This window comes from Haliaeetus albicilla, chromosome 13 (assembly GCF_947461875.1).
Source record: "Haliaeetus albicilla chromosome 13, bHalAlb1.1, whole genome shotgun sequence".
In the NCBI taxonomy this organism is placed as follows: Eukaryota; Metazoa; Chordata; class Aves; order Accipitriformes; family Accipitridae; genus Haliaeetus; species Haliaeetus albicilla.
The window spans coordinates 37,286,031-37,307,221 of NC_091495.1; the positions used below are offsets into that span (position 1 = coordinate 37,286,031).

Below are 21,191 nucleotides of genomic sequence, written 5' to 3' on the forward strand. Positions count from 1 at the left end.
TAGTATTTCCAGCGCAGCAGGAGGGAGGTGACGGGAAAGGGTGTTTGGGAACTCTCCCGGAGGAAACGCATTTCACGCGGCCACGGGAGCTCTGAGCTCACGCTGCACAGGAGGATCTAGCAGGTGAGACTTTTCTCTTATGAAGGTGACTGAAGTAACAACATCATGTATTATATAATTATAATTAAAGTTGTCAGGCTTGGACTGGATGCTTTGACCCCATCCGACTGCGGAGCAGGAGATGCGGCAGGCCCTCGCCCCCTGTGAGTCGCTGCCTTTGGCTGCAGCAGGTCGCTGCTGTTTGTTTTACTTGGAGCTTCTGACGTCTTGGTTTTGCATTTTTAAAATTGCAGTTCACAAGATTTGGGAGAAGCTGCTGGGGCCTGCGAAATGCTCCCGCGAGGCTGTCGGTGACCCCGGTGAGGGGATCCACGCTCAGAGTCGGCTTAGTGAGCAGGGGAGAAATGCTCACAAATTTAGAGAAAATGAAGTGAGCTAGTGGTTGCTTGGCTGAATAGATCACCAGTAATTGCCTTGGCATGTAAGCAAATCAATGTCCAAACCAGTAACATGTCTACCTGTTGCTTTGAAGAAGCCAGTTTCATGGGGGTGAAAATTCAGCTGCGTGCAGTTGGGAATTACGGGCACGTATCTGTGTGCCCAGGAAGTCACGAGCATGAGTAGACGCTTTTTAAAAAATTAACTCACAGAGGAAAAAGGGGAAGTGAATAGAAATGACCATAAATTATAAATGAGGCTCTGCAAAAATTACAAAGGGAGAAAAAGGACATTGGCACCCAGCAGCGTCTGGAATAACAGACGGGAGTTTGTCTCTGCGGCGAACAACGGGGATCTCGACAATGGTGTTTGCTGGTCGTGTGGGTAGAAGAGGCAAAAAAGGGAAGGCGTTTGCTGAAAATACTTCTGTCCTCTATTTTAAAAAAAAGCAGAGGATGTTGTTATATCACAGAATGAGGAATAAATTGGTTCTGTTCCAGCAGAAATTTGGAACTTTGTTAGGCAGCGATTATGAAATCTAGAATGCTGGTTTTTGAGTCAGCAGGTCCGGTAATTTGCAAGCAAGTCCTTGAAAAGAGCTGGCCACGCGCTCTGCGTCGTCACCGCTGATCCTCCATGGGACTTGGAAAGTGGAGGAAATTTCCAGGAGGAAGGCGAGTGTGGAGCCAGGCACGGCGGCACCGGGGGACCGGCATGGGGAGCGGAGCCCTCCCAGCTTGGCATGGCTCCTGAGCAAAGCAGGCTCTGGAAAGGGACTCGAGTACGCAGCTTCAGGAGGACAATGTAATTGGTATTCTGCATGAGGTTTAGAGAACTGGGTCTAGCCAAAATAACTTTATCTCTTTTGATGAGATTACAAGTAGGGCCAATACAGATAATAAAGTTGGAGTAATCATATGACTGCATGTTTCATGGCAATTTAATTAAGAAACTGCCAGCGTACAAAAAAATCAACACAGTACGCACTAAAAGGATTAAAATCCAACCAACAGGCTTCTGAAAAAGAATTTATTACAAACTAAGAGAAGCCACAGCCATTCGGGCTGCCATGACAGTTCCTTTCTTCATCTCCCACCTGCGTGTCGCTGCCTGTGCTCGGCTCGTGTCCCCCGGCGCGGTGGGTCTCTGGTCCTTGGCTGGAGAACAGGGCACAGAGGAAGGAGAGCAAGAGAGGAAAGGCAGACCGACCGAAAACATGGTGCTGCCAGCAGAGGAGTGAACAAGCAGATGATAAAGGGAGCTATGGGGAATAAAGAAATTAGATCAGATGCAAGCGCAGCGTGAGGAAAGCAGCAGAAACGGTTGATTTGAACCTGGCGAGGGGGTTGGGGGTACGCGAAGAAATCCCTCGCAAGATGGTGAAGTGTTTTAGACTGTCAGGTCAGCTTAAATCAGTGGTGCAAAGTGGGAGCGGATCGCAGGGCCGGTGCAGGCTGCAGAGCTGCGGCTGACGGGAGGGCAGCCCGTGTCCCCCCCCGGGGCAGACTGCGGGGTCCGGGGGGGGATCTCTGAGTGTCTGTGCAGCCCAGCAAACCCCGGGGCTAAAACCTCCACCGGGGACTTGTGACCTTGTAAAGGGAGACGTGCCTCAGTCCTCCCCCGGGACGTTGCTGCCGTTGGTAAATTTACCGAGAAGCTGTGAAGTTATGACGGCAGCGAGCGAACCCTCCGCAGGCCAGGGCGAGAGGGGCTGCTGCGTCTGAAACCGGCTCGTCCGCGGCTCCCAGGGTCCTGCCAGCTGCCGCTGCTCCCACAGAGACGGAATTGTCTCCTCTCGCCACGCTGCTGCTCGCTCTGGGCAGAAGTGCGCTGCAAAACTCGATTTATGCAAAAGCAAATTGCATTTCATAGCACAATTTAGCTCCGCTTTGCCCTTTCGTGTTTTAGGGTTGAATTGCCGGGACTCTGCTGGCTCTGCCACAATACTTGGTATTAAAATAGGTTTGATATAGACAGAAATGATCCATTTATTTCTCTTTATTGATGAGCCTTCTTACAATAGCACGTGAGAGAAGTCTGCAGTTGCTATGTGAAAACAGGCTCTTTCTAAGCTTTCCCCTCCTCCCTGCATAGGGATGGTTGTTTTTAAAGCATACAGTATTAAGTTAGATTTCTTGCCATCTAAAGGAGTTGTTTCCAGACACTAGAGACAGAGAATTTGAGTGAAAATGCCTTTGGCCTAACACTCTGTAAAGCTACAAAACAAATATTCACAGGCACAGAAATAGTCTCCTAGCGCACCCCAAGATAAAATTGTGGTGGCTGTCGATGAACAGGCAGGTATCTCCAAAGGCAGCGTTCTTGTTCCAGACCGTGGATTGACAGACGTGTCAAGTTTTTGGCTTTTCTAAGGCTTGCACACGTGGTGAAATGGATCAGAATGGGAGCTGGATGTGCGCTGCTCCCCCTTTATCCTGGTTTCCCGACTCTGGTATGTGGTTTTTCCTTTGACCCTCTTGCCCGGTGTAGCTGTAATAACTCGGATGACGGTTGCTAGCAGATGCTCAGCTGGCCAAGCCAGCCCCTGCTGCGAGGACAACTCGCAGGGACCTGCTCTGCCTGGGCTGGGCGGCCGGTTGGGAAGCAGCGATGCTCGAGCCGGACTCGCTGCCGTCTCCCCGCTGCTTTCGGGTATCCTCCCGCTGCCGTGTCCTCCAGAGCTCCTTCGGACGCGTGGGACCTCTGAACGGGACGGCAGAGCCTGGCTGGAGCTCAGGAGGGTGGCTGGGGGCTGTGGCACCCCCTCCCTGGCGCTTGCCCTTCTCGCGCCTCGGAGCTGCAGATTTCAAGTTGCTTTGCGGAGGGGAAAAGATAACCCACAGGGCTGTTTGCGAGCGGTGCGCTAAGAATAATCACTTTGCTCTTGCCGTGGTGTTAGGATGATAAATACACATGTAAATGTAGAAAACACGAGAGATAAAATGGGTGACAAATGGGCTGTGCTACCTCCGCTCCCTGAGAGGGAATGAGATGCTCGCTACGTACTTGCAAAGGCCGGGGATGATTTTAAGCTCTGCTTTTATAACCGTAGGATAATAAGGCTGCATAAGGAGCCATGTAGTTTTAAATTACGCCCAACATAAGTTATTTCCTTACCTTAGCACTCATAAATCCAAACAAATGCATAAATAAAGGTGAGAGGTGTTTTACAGAAGGCTGAAACTTCGCTGCCTTTTAAAGCTGACATTTGGACATCATTTACGACGCAGCTGAGTGCCATAGAAAAGAACACTAAAAATGATTGCCATTAAAATCTTGCCTTTTCATCTTACAAAAAAACAACAAAAAACCCACAAACTTTTTAACCTCTAAATTCGGCAGGCTATGGTTCTGTGCGAGTAGGCATCCTGAAGTGCTGGATTAACTCACCCGAGGGAAGAGCCTCGTGACTGTGGGAAGGATGATTTGAGGCTGGCTGGCTGCTCCGAGGGGTGTAAGTGTTCAGGAAAGGAATTCAGCTGAAAAGCTCTGGCCACATCGCTTTTACGGTGTGTTTGACTCTCCTCCATCCGTAGGTGCGAGGGACCGCGGTGGCTTGTCCTGTCCCCTGCCCTGTGCGAAGGGGCCAAGCCGTCGCCTGCCTCCCGGCGTGCAAACCTCCACGAGGTGAAACCAGCCGAGCATCCCTTCAGGCAGAAAGCAGGAGCGCTGCCAAACACTGAGACTGACTTTGCATATCTGTCCTTTGCATTTTGAACATTTATTTTGTCATTTCTTAATTACGTCATCGCTGTCTGGACTGCTAATCACCGATAGCTGAAGCTTTTGGGGTTTCCTGTGCTTAGCTCTGACTACAGCAGGTCCCATTTTCTAAATGCATGCAGGAAGACGAGTTAGGGAAAGATATTTGACGTTATTTATCTTGACTGATTTGCTTCATTAAAAAGAATTATTGCATAGTCACATTCATGCATACAAATATAGTTCTCTGCAAATTTAGCTCCAAGTTCACACCACAGGAAAAGGAATGTTCCAGAACATGCTAATGATAATTTAATATTTTAAAATTGAAAATCTGTGATCTGAAATTATAATATTATGGTGCGTTGCTCTGTGAGGCAATCAGAAATGGAGATTCAGAGAAAACATTTGCATAATAATAGCTGCCGTGCATGTCGGGGCTCTGGATGCAGGTATTTAGTAGTTGCAGGCTTCCCCCCCCCCCCTTACACCTACTGGAAGACAAGAGCTGGCTGTAAGTTAGTGTTCTGAAGGTTTATGTCTGTGCTCCTGCTGGAGAAGCTTTTAAATCTTCCTTTATGTTTTGCACATCACAAGGATTGCTTTGTCTGTTGATGCTGGCGTGACCAGGACATCTCTAGTCTCTCCGTATCCTCACCTGCTGGTATCCTGCCCGAAGGCAGTGTGAAACCTGCCCTTCCCACCCGGTGTGTCCCTCGGGGGAAAAGTCTCCTCCAGGCATCCCTCAGCTCTTCCCCAATACCTCTACAAAAATACAGGTCCCCTGAAAACTTTCCTGTGGTATAAATGACGTTTGGCTAGGTGCCTTTCTTGGGAGAAAGTACAAGAAGTACCTGGTCGGCTTTGCTGCGGGAAGGCAGCCCTCTGGCTGAACGAAGGCTGTTTACTGGAATTTGGTACGAAGGTTTTGGGACCGGTGACCACGGCTGATGCTGGAAAGCGCGGTCTGCGTCCGTCCGCTGTGGTGGTGGAGGGTGATGCTGGGCAGGACTGGGGAAAGCAGAACTACCTCGGAGCAGTGCCCGGGCTCCTGGGGCTGGTTTCTGCAGCAGCAAATGTCAGGTCGAGCCTGGGCTTTCCCCTCCTGGCGCTGCTTAACCCAGAGCACCAACCCTCCTGTTTTCACGGCCGTCTGGAAGGTTTTACTGTTCAACTCCCCTTAGAAATGCTCGAGAGAGGAGAAGGGGCTCAGGCTCGGGGTCCGTGTAGTCCTTATCCCCTCTCGGCAGGGCCAGCATCAGCTGCGTATGAGGAAAACATTAGATTTCATAACACACAATTATCTGATAATTTACCCGTGGGAGAAATTTCTTTCAAACCTTTGGCAGGTATCAGTGGGCATATTTCCTAGAGAGTGAGGTTTTATGCCCCTTATATATTTTATTCTTCTGTAAGTGTAAGAACTGTGGATTTCTGTTCATGTGCGCATCTGATCCCTCATGATGCCATCCTGTCTCCCCCTAAAGCTAAATAACACTGATCTTTTCAATCTCTCCCGCTATGGAAATGGTCTGATAACAAATGTTGCTCTTCTCTCGCCGCCTTTATTCCCACTGTATCTTCAAGGGGCTGCAGACAACAGGACTTAGCAGCGAGTGGTGAGGGTGGACCATTTCTTCTGCTAATGGCAGGTGTCATAATCATTCCACAGTTTGTTTCATCTCGGTGGAGAGCTCTGTGAAACCTCCCTGAAATGCAAATGTTCCTCACCTGGGTCTTTCCCCCTTTTCTCCTCCCATACTGGATACGTATATCAAGGGGATGTGAAATCTTGTTGCAGACTGATGTTGTGTGCACAGCAATAGAGCCTCTTGCTTTTTGTAACTTCATTTCTTGCTTTTTCTTTTCTTTTTTTTTTTTGTTTTTTTTTTTCTCCAGAGTCGGAAACATGCCAGCAAAGTTCGCCTCTATTATATGCTTCATCCCATAGATGGAGGCTGCCCAGCTAAAAAGCTCCGGTCAGAAAACGTGGGTATAATTTAAGTCCCTGTTTACTCAACTGCTTTGTGAATCATTGACTCTCTGCTACAACGTTTTTTTCTGTTACAGCTGCAGATGATCAGGTACCCAGAGGTAACACTTAGGTTAGCTGAAATGCTAAGTAACTGGAAATAATTTTCAATAAACCGTACAAGAAATATTACGTGCATCAGCAACAGTAATTGCATTTTTAGTTATTCGAATGTTCTTTCATAGGAAAAAAAATAGGCCGATAGCAAATATCTGGCATTTATTCAGTTGAAGTGCAATGGCTAGTTTTTTTGTGGGTAAGCCAGGGCAAGGGCTGCCGGAGGCTTGTACCTTCGGGCGGTTGGGATCACAGTGAACGCTGCTCTGCGGTGGCTCTGGCGGCGGCTTTGGGGCTGCTCTGCTTGAAGCAGCGCTCGGGTCACTTCCAGACACGTTCACCCAACTTTCAGTAGGCGACTTCGTTCCCAAGGGCCAGGGGCACTGGGCGGAGGGCAGGACTTACAGCCTGGCCAGCATTTTGGAGTGGCGTGGGGCAGCGATGCCGCATACGGAGCTGTTTTATCGACCCCCGGGGTATGGAGCTGTCGTATGGACTGTGGGAGGTCAGGGGATGCCCACAGTGTCATCGGCACGTTGTGGCTGAAAACCCCCGGAGATCCCCCGGGATGAGCGGAGAGGTCACCGGAGAGCAGAGTCCTCTCCAGAGTCCTCTCCTGAGTCCTCTCCTGACCTGATTTTTTTTCTGAGAGTTGATGAAAATGGAGTGCTGAATCCAAAAGGCTCCTCACAAAGGATTGTGGTCAGTCCGCAGTTTTAAAAAACGGCAATCGGGTTCCTCAGTTGCATTCGAATAAACAAATGAACGTGAGGGAATTGGACCAGCTTGCAGCCGTTTGTCAGGCAATAAAAGGAGACTAAATTTATAAGGGACTGATTCACAGTGAATTATTCATTCAGCTCTTTCCCATATTCTGGGGCTGGTGTGAGAGCTGTTGATGAGGTTCCCAGCAGATAGCATCCAAACTATTTCAGATCTATGGGAGTGTGGCTGTGGCTTAATGCTATCAATACTTAGTGAGGTATCTTCTAATTAAAGGGAGAAGTGTGCAAGTTTTGCCAAAGGAATCTGAAAGCTCCTTCACACAGTAATTAAAATTTTAGTGGAACTTTTATGTTGCACACAGGGTAATTGCAGACGCAATCTACCCCTTAACAGCAAAATCTCACAGTATTTTTATTGAGTTATTAATTATAGAGTGTGAAAGGTACAGTGGACATGCACATATAGACTTGGAACGCGGTCCTCTAATGAGCTTCGTTACATCTAACAAGAAACCATGTAGCTGCATGTACACCTTAGCATGAGGATATGGTGGACAGGCAGCCAAACAGATCTCAAATAAGCCAGAGGTGAACCACTTGCCATTTCTTTTGCAAAAAGCAACAGTGAGAAGTAATGTAATTCTGTGTTTGCTGATGCTTGGTTGTGCCAAGGGCAGCCCTTAGTGGGGGATGAATTAACAAGTCCTTAGGCACTAGGTGAATGACAGGCTGTGCAAGACCTAAATTTGAAAATTATTTATGTTATAAAAATAAAGCAGGGAAAATCTGCCAAAATTTACAGCTCAAAGTAGGCCTGTTGCTGATGAGATACGATCCAAGCCTTTGCATTTAAAGTGAACAGAAATATTTAGGACATCTCTAATGCTGCATGATTACATCATTGCCACGTACGGAGTGCAGCTGCATTGCCCGATTCAGGTATCCAGCAGTGTTAGTCAAGCCGTGACACACCGACTTTATCGAGTATTAGAAACAATCCGTGAAAACCAATTAAATTTCTGCGTAGAAGCATCTGCAACTAAAAAGGGAGTATTAGCCTTTTTTTCATCAAAACCTGCACGGTTACATGCCTGTATGCCATTTGATTTGTGTCCTTTTGACCGGAAAACTAAACACCTTGTCTTGCTTCCAAATGGCAATAGGAAGGAGAAGCTGCTGCAGCTGTAGATACTCAATGCAATAGGCTTAGAAACAGCATTTGCTACCTGACCTTTCGGTGAGACGAAGGGCAGTGTTTGCTGTTGTTTGAGGACTATAAAAATACTCTGCATTCCCCAAACACCCATTATCCTTTCATAGTAAGAAGTAGGAGGCTTATACGATTAGTCTTGCACTGGATAACGACTCAGTTGTTGGGCTGCTCGTTATTGTTTTAATTTTTTGTGGGGGAGGGGAAAAACCTCATGTCTTTGGTGTGCTGAGGGACTGTTGACCTTTCATTTTAAATTTCCGCTTAACATTTCAGCTGAAAGTAATCTGAGAAGGTTGCAGCCTGTGTCAGGGCCCTGCTGAAATTCAGAGTCACATCCTCAAGTCCTGGGACTGGTGAAGCAGTTTTAATCAGCCTTTTCTCACTACCTTTAAAAATAGGACCCCTGTTTATGATCAAGACAAACATGATGAAAATTTTTGATATGCTATGAAACACATTTTTCTGAGATGGGAGAAAAGCCTTTAAATTCTTTCTAGTCCTATTCATACTATAAGATATTAAATTGCTTTAGCCAGCATCACCTTCCTTAAAAAAGAGAGGGGTCATAACAGCTAGGATGAATTGTTTGAGGGAAGATAGGAGATTAGATTTTGTTGCTGAGGGTAATGCATGTCCTGCAGGGCGGTGCTGGAGGTGGTTAAGCCAAGAGCTGTGCCTCTCTGAGGCACAAACGGTGCCGGCGCCTGCCTTGGAAGGCTCGGCTTCAGTTCCCGATCAGCAAGGAAACCACAGTTTTTACAGCTTCTGATGCAAAATTTACTGCATGCTATAACCTAAATCTTCAGCAATTACACTGAAACTAAGATGAAATGTCTGGTTTTAGGGCCAACGTTCTTACTGTGTGTTTTGTACCCGATCAGAGGTTTTCAACCAAAAGGTCAGGTATTGGTTTCAATGAAAGACATTAGCGGTGGAAGACTTGAATTTACTCTCCGACGGAAGGCTGGGACTGGCCGAGAGCTGCTGTTGCTGTGACGGGCTCTCTGCCCTGGCTGGTCCCCTGGGGGATGATGCCCCGTCCCAGCCGTGGGGCAGAGCCCACTGGCGTCTCCGTGATGTGCCCCACGTGTGTTCTGCGTGCCGGTCCTCCCCTCTTCTCCCGGGCTTTGCTCTGCATGGTTTTGAACACCCACTGAGCCACAGCTGGGCGGTGGAAGCCGGGGTCTCCAGCTGAGGAGTGAGCCCCGTTCTCGACAAGCTGCCAGAGTGGGGACCGTGGGACGCAGGCTTACCGCACATCCAACACCCCCCTTGCTTAACTTAGGGCTGCCTTTTCTTCGGAGAACGTATACGTCCTAAGATGCTCCGAGACTCAAGGAGCGTTTCAGATTTAGAGAGCTGCAAACTGGTACTTGCTCTTTGCTTGTACCACAAGAACAGGCTCCAAAATGGAAGTGGTCTAAATTTTATACAGAGCGTTACAGAAAATAGCTCTTTAGCAACACCACCTTCATGCATAGAAAATTAACTCAAATTTAAAAGATAATTTGCAGTGCCTTGAGTGCTATGGTTTATATTGCTATATTTCAAGGGTTTGTATAATCTTTTCTTCTTAGTAAAACCTAGGAAATGAAGACAGCAGATTGTATCTGTGGAATAAAAATCCTTACTTTTCCCGAGTATTGCTTAAGGAACATCCAGCAAAGGACTACAACTGCCTGGTCCTGTGTGAGGATTATGCCTTTTAGCAGCTTGTTAACAGGCATCTGAATAACTGAAGTTAATTCTGCTGGATGTACAAGACTTGCTTTGAAGTTTATAATATTACAAAAAGAAGGCCTATAAATTAGGCTGGCTTGGCACCGCTACGGAGTGGGGGGAAGATGATCGATGTCAGCGTTGGGAAACGGACGCTTTATCTCCGAGCCCGTGGTGTGTTTCGTTGTGCTTCAGTTTATGCGAGGCCATTCGCCCCTGTCAGTGCTGCATCTCTGCAAAGGTTAGCGAGAACAGATTGCCTGGAGAAGATCGCAAAAACAAATGGCAGAAATATTCTTTGCGCATTGGCTGGCTTTATGCAGCACGGGGTTAGAGAGTTGCTTGTGCGGGTTTTATGGAAACTAAATTGAGATGTTAGTGCCTATTTACTGCTGCTGCTTTAGACTGAGCTGGGTGCGGGAGCAAGGGAAGAGGCGAGGAGAGATGGATGTGTGCACGGGTGGGTGCAGAGCATCCCTGGAGGGCGGGTGTCTGCCCCGAGTGGGCTGCGGGTTGGCCGAGCCCCGTGCCCCAGCGCTCGCCCGGGCATCCTGATCGACAAGCGATGTTATTTTACCACCTGGCTGCACAATCCTGTCAACACGGTGTCATTCAACGGGTGACAAAAGACACCCGGCTCAGGTTCCCCCCCAGCCCATCTGGTTACAGGTAAAACAGCCGCTGACAAATGAGAAGGCATAATTACCCTTCAGGGCTGGATCCAGCCTCGAGCGCCGGGGCGGCTCTTGCAGGGAGGTTGGGCGGTGGAGGAGGGAAGGGAAACAATTCTGCTGACGAACGCTGCAGACTTGGGTAAATGCTTAATAACGCTTGAGCCCAAACATCTCCTCTGTCCTGCAATGAGGAACAGCATGTAGTGTATGAAAAATGGCTGGCTGTTAGAGAGCGAAGGTCTGTTGTGTTTTGTGCAGATGCTGGGACTCTCAGACTGACAAAGACATTTGGGGACACCCCTCTCCTGCAGGCGAGTGCCAGTCTGGTGGCCAAATCCCCATCCAGGCTTCCTCAACCAGAGACTTGGGTGAACTCGGATAAGCTGCGCAGTGAACTGTGGATCAGTGTAAATGGGACCTTGGGCTCTAAATGAGGTGTCTGAGTGGGGTCTAAATTTTTTATGTTTTTTTCTTTTTTTAACTGCAGTCTATCTGTGGAAGTAGATTGTAAAGGAAAAAATGTCACTGAGGAGCCAACCAGGCAGAAGAGACCCTGGTGCGCAAACACCGAAGTGTATCAGCTTTTCAGACGAGCTCTGTTGGAGGCTCTTCACATGTTACCACCACTGATGATCAATAGAGTCTGGGAATTTTTTTACTCTGCTCTTAACTTTCAAGTGATTTCCCTTTGAAGACATAAAATATCTTGAGAGAAACCTATTTAAAAGAAGTGCAAATTACACTCAGAACAGTACTTACCACCTCTTGAGATTTCTCCCTAAGGTTTAAGTTGATTTGTAGTTAACAACAACAACAAAGTGATGAAAATCGGTCCTTTTTCCTAATTGTGCTTATCTGGGGGGAGAAAGTGACCTTAAATAGCAGGTTGGGTGTTGACCGTGTGGTGGGTTCGCTCTCCCAAATATTGCAGAGCCCTTCTCTTGCCCCACAACTGCCCCGGAGGCTGGGGGGCATCTCCAGGGCTTGCCGTGCTCCCCCGGTGCCGGCGTACCCGGTGCTCTGGGGTCTGTGCCCATTGCCGCCGCGGGGTCGGGTGCTGCCGGAGGAGCCTGCCGTGTGCTGGAAACATCTGGCTGGTTTCTCCGGCCGCGTTAGCCCGGGCTGGGGCCGGGCTTCGGTGGGAGGACGGCAGGGTCGGGTGCTGGTGCTGGAGTTGTTTCACCCGTTTGTTGAGCTGGGGAAGTTGAAGAGCCGGGCCCTTCGTTCTGTGTCTGAGGATGAGCGTGGCATTTGCAAAAGGGAACTGACTTTTGGATGCCATCTGACTTTCCCTTGGCCCCCGCTGTCCCTTGAGCAGTGCCATCGTTTCCAGCTGTGCAACGTGCTTTGTGTGCCCAGGGGTGCGGTGGCGTGCCCCCGCGGGTGCCTGAATCTTTGCACGGGGATGAACCGCAGAGTGCATTTACAGTTTGGTGTGAAACGAAGGTTGCAGTTTCTAAAGCAGCCTATTTTCTGGTTTGACTGTATACCAGCAGTTGAAATACTTGCTTTTTTTTTTAAAAAAAAAAAAGAAAAAGAGTGCACGACTCTCCAGATGGCTTGTCACTGGAGGGAGTTTTGCTGTCGCACAGGGGCCAGATCTGACCATCTTGTCCAGGGAATGAGCCGGGATGCTAACTACCTGCACACAGCGGGTCATTTCCCGGCTTTGGAAAGGTCTTCCTCTGCACAGAGGAGTATTTTCAAAAGAGATCATTTATAAATTGCGTTCAGCAGCCAACACAACATACTGAGATCTTTGGAAAAGCGAGACCGCTTATATATGGCCCTAAATGTGATTCTCATTTCCTTTGCAGGATGGATTGAATAATTAATTGCGACTAACGGTGCAAACGTCCTTTTTCCCCTGCTTGTTCGTTGTTTGTACCCTTGTATCTGTGGAAGCTATTTGTTCGTAAACACTTGCTGGCAGCAGCAGTTATGTTTTGCTGACAGACGTTCAGCCCAGGGGCTGTTTGTGAGCTCTTCTCCCGAGCCCTCCCTGGCTCCTCAGCTCCTCCCGGCCGGGCAGGGATGTCTCTGTGCCTTCGTTCAGCCTCCACCATCCCCTCCTCCTCACCGGGTTTGCTTCGAGTAGAAGGTCTAAGCTCAGCCACGTAGCTGGGCAGAGGCATGCTGGTTTTTATTCTTACAAGAACAACCGTAATGAAGGTCGGAGACAATATTCTTATTAAATCAGGGTTTACTTGTAAAAATAAAGGTGCGGCCATTAGTGACTGTAAAGGATGGTCCCTACTTGTATCGCTGCAGCCATGAGAGCCTCTTGCTGGTACTGAAACACTGAATGGTGACGTTCATAACTTCTTAAAATTTCTAGTCACCTCTTAGCTGGCACCTCTGACACCTAGGAGCTTGCAAGGGGGTATCCCCTTTGCGCCGGGGTCTTTCGTTGCGTGGATCCTTAAACAGGGCTACAGGCTGCAGCCCTGAGTTTGCTTTAGGCAACATCAGTTTCTGGGATGTGTTTTTTACTGTTGGGTGCAAAGCATCTTGGACTTTTGTGATTGCCTTTTCTCATCTGGCAGTGTTCAAGAGCTCAAAACCCATCTCTAGGAAAGGAGCAGGACGTCAATGTGGTTTTTAGGTGTTTTGTTCTTTTTTCCTTTTGTGCAAACCCTACAGCAAGTGGTTTTTCCTGTCTGTAGTACATGCCATGAGGCTGCTCTTGCCTTCAGGTTTATCTTGTTAGTAGCTGGTAGTAAATTATTGTGAGGTATGAGCCTCGTTCCTCTGCAAGGGCCAGCAGATGGGCAGCCCAGTATGGCCAGGCACCTCGTGTTGCTCCTGCCCAGTATAGCAGACACCTGAGGCACAGCCAGGGCTCCCTGCCCCTCCGGCTGATCTCAGTCTCGGTCTCTGCATGAGGAGGGCGATAAGGGGGTCTCCCCCCAGGGCTCAAGAACAGCAGAGCAAAAGGCAGAGGAGCAGGAGGCATCCGGGGCTGGTGTGCGATCCTGTTTGGGGGACCTGCACGAGTCCTGCTGGTTTATTTGCTTCTCCCACTTGGTGAGAGGGATGCACACCCGAGTCCCGTCCCCCCGGCTGCTTTAGGGTCTCTTACAGAAGTGTGGCAGGAGGAAGCGCAAGTGTCTGACGGCAGGGAAAGCACCAGATTTGTATGGCTCCCTCAGCCAGAGGATAGGAATAAAGACTAAAGGAAGGCAGGCTGGCGGACGTGATGGGTGAACCTCACGGCTGTGGGGAACACGAAGCAACGGGGTGGGCTCCCAGCGTGCGAATGGGAGCGGAGGTGCTGGGGTGTCGGGACCGCCTGGGGGTCGGAGGCATCCCCAGGTTGAGCAGGGCTGGGACCAGGCAGGAGCGAGTCTGGGGGAGACGAGGAAGGGAAACCCCTTGGAAACCACGGCCTTGGCATAACAACCTGGATTCCTCTCTCTTCTTTCTCCCTGACCGTGCTTGGTGGGCTTATACACCTCTTTTTTTGTCTGTGTTTTTGTCTCCACCCAGGGCAGTGATGGTGACTCAGTGGATAAGAACAAATGCTGCACACTATGTAACATGTCCTTTACCTCAGCAGTGGTGGCCGAATCGCATTACCAAGGGAAAATCCATGCCAAAAGGTTAAAACTGTTGCTAGGTGAACAACCAGCATTAAAGGCCACAGGTAGGTCCGGAGGCAGCGAGCCGGAGCAGGAGGGTCCGGCGCGGGGCGGAGCGGGCTCGCTGTGCCGAGGTGCCGGCTCGGTGCCTGTGCGGCAAAAAATGGATAGCTGAGCGATGGAGGCCGGCAGAAGCAGCTATTCATTTGTGTTGCTGTCATAACAACCTTTAAAAATTGCTGATGCTCATTATTGCCTGCTTTGTTCACGTAGATTAGTGGTTTATCAGCCAGGGCTGGCCTTTGTACGAGAGTCCTATCTCTGGCTCCATGCTTCTGAAATGTTTTGCTTGGTGGAAGGCAATATGTCCTCTGGGCACGAACAGCCAAGCCTCGCTTTAATTATCAGAAGTTATTCAACAGCTTAGCTAATATGTTTAATAAACCTTTCGTGTTGCTGTACAGAACAGAATATCATTTGCTTTTACCTTAGAGGGAAATCTGGTCTTTAAAAACTGTTGGATCGATTGCCTTTTGATTTTTGCCCAGATGGGGATTCATGCTTTCCTCCACAGTGATTCCAATAATGCAAGCTTATTAACTTTCACATTTAAAAAGTCAAACGTTGGAATCGGATAATTTAACCATCTTATTGTTTGCTTAACCATAAAGCCCCTGCAAACCGCTAATATACTGTGAAACAAAACTTCCTCTGTGGTTGTCAGGCCAGAGGATACTCGAACAAAGTATTCTTCATGCTAACCAGGCAAGATAACTGGGCTGTGGTCCTGCGGACAGATGTATTTCAGTATTGCAACCAGTGGCCCTTCCTTCGGAACAGAATATAAAGTTGGCTGTGCATTTTACATCCTGCCTAACACGATGTGCGTAAATCCTAGGTGTGATTAAATAAGGGGGGGCTGGCTCTGTGTGTGTTTTTGTTGCTTTTTTAACTTTACAGACTGTAGATGCGGGTGCATAGAATATCATTTGTCCTTTACCAGGATTGGCTTGGGAAACATTATCCGCTTTGCCTGAGGGAACGTGGGGAATCGCTTTAGATGGTGGCTTACTTGTTTTAACTAAGAAGTGGGCTCTCAGAAGGCTCGTTAAGTGAAGGTGCAGCAGAGTTCATGAGTCGCTGAGGTGCATCTGAAAACTGCCCCGGTGCTTTGGGTACCAGGCGTGAATCCCGCAGGAGGCGAGGGTGCAGGCGCGGGTGGCAGGGGGTGCTGGCAGCTCCTGACCATCCCCACAGCGAGCCGGGAGGACGGATCTAACATAAACTAATGTGATAATTTGCAGCTGACTCGCTTTAGGACTCCTCAGGCCGTTCTCTGCAGCTGGCAAATAATTACAAGGGCACCGAGAGAAGTAGCGTACTCGTTTATGGTATTTAATTGCCCAGTGCTTGTGTTAGCGCTCAGAACCCCGTCCCCTGTGTGCAGCCTTCCAGCAGTTTCTCCTCTGGCACCAAAGGACCTGCCACAAAACCTCGTATTTCTGGTTAAATCCCGGCGAGTCTCTGAGGGTCGCAGGGGTGCTGGATTTCAGGGAATAGCGCACGGACCCATTCCCACGTAAGTCGACGATTCAGATTCACCCGCCAGCAGGGAAAGAGTTTCTGTTTTCACCTCCAGCACGGTCGTTGCGGGTGAGACCCCACGGGTCTGGTGCTCCTCGGGCAGGTCCGAGGGAGCAGCCGGGATCCCAGGGTCTGCCTGCGGAGCTGGAGCCCTGCGAAGGCGGACGGACAGACTGTGGGCAGTGGGTCTCGATCGATGGCAGGAGAGAATTGATCTTGGCCCAGCAGGTGCCGGTGGAGATCTCGGCCTCTGGTGAACCAACGTTCCTGTTGGAAGTGGAATTGGAGATGCGCGTGGACTGGCAATAGGTAGACGAGAACCAGATGAGAACCCTCTCCTTCGTTAGTGTAAAAGGAACTAGGCCTTAAGCCTCATTGTTTTAAGACTATTTGCTTTATTGCATAAGACTATTCATACTAGACATAAAACTAATGATTAGAAATTGGTTTAGAGAAGATTAATAGAATGCAGGTGCATATAAAACAATATCTATGAGTTGCTTAATTGTTTTATGAGACTCCCTCTTCACGGCTGGCTTAAAATCCAGTCAAGCTGAATCAACAGAGAAAGGATCATACATCTTACACCCAAGACATGAGAGCAAGTGATTAACTTTAGAATAAGATAAATTAATAAAATAACCTGAGTAGTTTCCTTTGGAGACCCATAGATACCTTTGAAGTGTAAGAAGGTAAGTGATGATGGTGACCGGAGACTTTTTGCCCGTGACCACCAATCCCAGAAGAACTGAGACATGAGAATGGAGAATGGATGAGATAAGATGGTGGATGATAACAATATGAGAACAGAGAATCGACTGGAAAATTACAGAGACTTTGGATTGGGACAATGGGTGGCAAAAGGGTATAAAAGATTTGAAAACTTTTGGAGGGTTGCCATTCACTGCGGTGGTGGCCCAACTCTGAGTTGTTAATAAAGCAAACCTAGAGAAACCCACGTTCATAAATTCTTTAACAGTTAGAGACCTCTCTGAAGCGGCGCCGAGGCTGACTTACCATGGGATCCGTGCAAGACCGTGCAGCGACCAGCCCTGCCGCGCTGCCCATGCATAGAGAAGCTGTAGGGCCCTGACAAGGCAGGGCTTTCCAAGAGCTGCAACTTTGCATCGTGTTCTCGTCTAATTTTTTAATCATCTGGATCAGCCTCGCAAAGGCTCTAAGTGAGCTGCGCCGCATGCTCCGAGAGTAATGGGCTCTTCAGCTGTCATAATCACTAGGAAAGAGTAACTCAAGGACTCATCAGCTCTTCCAGACACTTGATCTGGAAGATGAAGCTGAGCTGCAGGAATACATTAATAAGCACCTCCTTGCTCTCCAGGAGTTGTCAGAAATGTGCCCTTTGGACGCAGCATTTTTCTGGGCTTCCTACAGAGTCGCTCAGCATTTTTTCCACTGGATTTTTGTCCCAGTCCTTCACGGCTGGCACCGGGGGGCATTCAGTCTCTCGGACAGAGCTTCCGAGACTCCTGTGCTCATGAGTCCTGGGAACTGACCACGCACAGCCCTGAGCGTGCTGGATGCTCCTGGGGAGGAGGAGGAGGAGGGTGCTCAGGGACCTTCACACGAAGCCTTGGGGGCTTCACACGTGTCTGTGACAACAGCGTGGCTGCGGGGCTGCAGCTGGCTGTGCAGGGTTTGAGCAGGAGCTGTGCTGTTTTCGGTAGGAGAATTTATTATCTAGCCATTTTTCTTCCCCAGCTCCATGGAAAGGCACTCCAGAGGCTCTTGTGCATCGTCCTTAAAGCCCCGATTGCCAGAAGCCCTGTCAGCGTCTCAGCGTCAGCTTTGAGACCCCGGCGATGGAGGTTGGAAGTGCCGGTGGCGGAGCTGTTCTTTGCTCCGGCCGTCTGTAATTAAAGGGCTGTTGGGCACGTTGAGTCCCAGAGCCCCCCCTGACACTGCGGGAGCTGTGGGACAGGGACGTGGCGCGTTCCACATCACCTTGTGCTGGGATGAGGCGTGGTTTGTTTTCCCTTTGATTTTCATAAGGGAGATAAATAACATTTACTATAAGATTTATCTGCTCGGAAGTAAGCTGCTAACTTGCAGCAGTTAAGAGGTATTGATAATCACCAGCGTGTCACCGCTGAGGGATCCAGCCCCTTCTGATGTTCTGGAGACCTGGAAGTTGAGCCCAATAGTTCGAGGAGCAGGTGCTGGAGATTTGGGAGGCACGAGCTCATGCTTGCAGTGTAATGGTTTAGCATCTTTCAAAGAGATCAAGCTGCTGTTCTGATCATAACACTGTAATCCTTCAGATGGTTAAATGGATTGAATGTTTTATTTGCTGTTTCCTTAAGCTCTTAAGAGGAAAGTATTTTTTAACTTTCATGTGTGATCAAAAAAAGTGAGAAAGTCTCTATACAAATATTTGAACTCTCATAATCTTTTAATTAAAAAAAAAAGCTTAAAATGTTTTCAGAGTTCCCCAAGTGCTCTTATTATGGCTGAGATTAAACATGGTTAATCTGAAAAGGTATTTTAGTGGCAATAGGTAAGTAAAAATAGGTAATAACCTCCAGATTTCATTTTCAGCCTTGCACAAAAATCTATTCTGCTACCCTAAATTTTTGTGAAATTCTGTGTTGACCATTTGCTTAATTAGTGCGTCTGTGTGTAAAGGGAGGAAAGAATTTGTGAAATTCTTTGCACAGTTGTCTTCACGGGAGTCATTTCATTCACACAGACATACGGTTACCTCTGTGGAGCGTAGCATCTCTTTAAATTGCACAGTAACAAAATGAATTTAGGGGACAAAATGAAGACTAATGAATGCAGTCAAAACTGCAGGGGAAATTTAAGGAGAATTCTTGAGCTGTTGGAAGAGCAGCGTTTTCCAGTAAAGGTAAAAAAAAAAAAAACCATCGAAAAATACGTAATACTCTCAGCAAAGGTGAAAAATTTGAAAAATGCCTGCAACCGGAATTCTGATCCTGGCCATGGTTCCTGGAGGCAGCGGCTCTGAACACGCCGTGCTGCAGGGCTGCCGTGGGACCTGGAGCCACTGCCGGTGGCCAAAAATTCCCTGAGCCTTCCCCTCTGCAGAGCAGCTCCTCTCCAAATGCAGCGCCCTGTGGCTTCATCCCGGACTCCCATCCGTTTCCAGCCAGAAAGCGGCAGAGGGAAGGATTTCTGCAGATATGTCCTCTGGTGCTGACATCCAACGTGTGTCTGAGCGCGGAGCATTCTTCCCTGCAAGCAGCGTAGTGCCAGAGCGCTGCTTAATATTGAACCTGAGAGCAGCTCAGGGGCTTCCCAATGAGTTGCACGCCGCAAGGTGGAATGTTTATCTCAGCTCTGCTGAATTGGTAAAGAACAGACTTTCCTCTTGTTGCCGTGGAGGTTACATCAATCCTAAGCTCTAAGGAACCTGTGCTCTGCGTAGTGTATAAAGCGGTGCAAGACATGAGCGTGCATCCTACTCTGTGCCCTGACAGTTCTGTCCCCCCCATTCCTACCAGATAATTCAGATGCGCTTTCTGATCACCTTAAGCTGCAGGACCCCGTCACCTGCCTTCGGGAGGGCTCAGATCTGCTTTACAGCTCCATGTGGACACATCTGCCTCCGAACAGACCGCTGCTTGATATTCTGGGTCCTCTGTCTCGCCAATCTCGTAGAAAGTGACATCTATTCTCAGTCCCCTTATGGAGTTCCACCTTCCCTTTCAATTTTATCGTCTTAACGAAATACAGATCTCTCATTTCTCTGCTGGTGCTTTCAGGAGAGGGAGAAGTGTCTTAACAGTTGGGTTTTTCACAATTGGAGAGCGATGTCTCATCGCTACAGTGAAGTATTTGTGATCTTTTCTGTTGCTGCTTCCATACAAGGTTGTAGCCCTCAGAGGCTTTATGTCACTGGTATGGCTGATGAATTTCTCTAGTCATTTCCAACATCTTCTGTCAGCTTGCATCCACTCATCAGCATGAGTTCTAAACCAAAGAATTGGGGGGGGGGGGGAAATAGCTGCTGCCTTCATTGATCAAAGCGTGGGTACCTGCAGGCATCGTTTCGGAAAGGTGGAAATTGGCCCCTGAGCCCCGGCAGTGCCGCGGTGCCGACGTGAGTCACCGCGTCGGGAGGTGCTGGGGCCGGTGTGCGCCGGCTGCTGCCAGGGGAGATGCCAGCACCAGGATCCCCCGCATTCGGGGTGAGGAATAAAGGCGTGATTTTGTCGGCAGCAAAAGTTACCTTGGCTTTTTTACCTCCTCGTTCTCTAGCTCCTAGAGTGGGGTTTGTGTTTCAGATGTGCCGAAGGGGACAGAGCAAATGGCTTTCAGGTTTGGGTGCGGGGATCTGTCCGGCGGCAGCTGGAGTCTACCTCAGCCTCAGATTTGTCTTCTGAAGAAAACGGAATTTCTCTAGTGCCCTGTTGTTGTGGCTCAGTTACTTACGCGTTCTCATGCTCGGCTCCTGGAGAGTGGCAAGGATAAGAAGTTGGGTGCCCTTTAAATACAGCTATGAATAAAAAGCTTTGCATGCAAGAAATAAGTCAAACATTAGTTCATTGCCAGAGTGTTAAAGTGTTTCTAACTTTATATTTTGCTTCTTGCAGCAAAGTAAGACTTTCTCACTTCCCTCCCACAGCAAAAGGGAACGTAAGGCAGACTGTCATGAGCTATTTAGCATTTTGAAATACTTGAAATAGTCAAACTAGCAGCTTTTATGTTTGTGTTTTAGATGGAGAAACATTTTTAACATTTGACGTTTTGTGAGTGTTTATTATTAATTTTCGTGTCGCTGCTCAGGGAATGATGATATTTTCTGTTCTGTAGTAGTTATGTAGCGCATATCAAAATGATAAATCCACATTTGCGAAGAAGTCAACCTTCATCTATTTCTCTTAAGGAGGATTTGGAAGACACGGGATGTTTTCATTAACTGCCAGGCTGGGTTCAGCACACCTTAGGACTGCTGGTAGTTGTAAACGGAACCTGAGGAACGTGGCTTTACAAGAAAATATTTTGTATTGTGAACGCTGAGAGGAAATCCCTGCCACGCGGGAGCACCCGTGCGATGCCGGCCGGGGGTCTCTGCTGCGGGGGCTGCAGCCCACGGGGTCGAGGGGAGGCAGGCACGGTGGTGGGCTCGGAGCAGGGCTGGGGTGAGTGGGGGGGGGCTCTGGCGCGATCCCCCAAAGCAGGAGCGCTGCTCCCACTGACAGCCTCCCTCCTGCGCTGCATTTGGGTGAGCACGAGCCCCCAGCCTCATCGAGAGGGGCTCGGACGGGCAGCCACGGGGCCGGCGGGCCGGCTGATGGCTGAGCAGCGGAGAACGCTTCAGTCATATTTCTTTAGCGAGCGGGAGATATAACTCCTGCAGACAGCACCAGCTCTGTGAACTTCAGCCTCCCTGGTTCCCCTCTGGCGGCAGCTAACATATAAACA

At 48.8% G+C, this 21,191-nt stretch overlaps 1 protein-coding gene across 2 annotated transcripts in view; it reads left to right on the forward strand.

Annotated features, from left to right (window-relative positions):
* Positions 1–21,191, forward strand: part of ZMAT4 (zinc finger matrin-type 4) — a 68,811-nt gene that overhangs the window by 27,579 nt on the left and 20,041 nt on the right. The window contains exons 3-4 of one of the 2 annotated variants that reach the window (XM_069800893.1): positions 6,100–6,189; positions 14,110–14,266. In XM_069800893.1, the coding sequence (XP_069656994.1) occupies positions 6,100–6,189; positions 14,110–14,266 (247 nt within the window). The remainder of the gene's footprint in view (positions 1–6,099; positions 6,190–14,109; positions 14,267–21,191) is intronic. The other variant, XM_069800894.1, reaches the window with a different exon arrangement.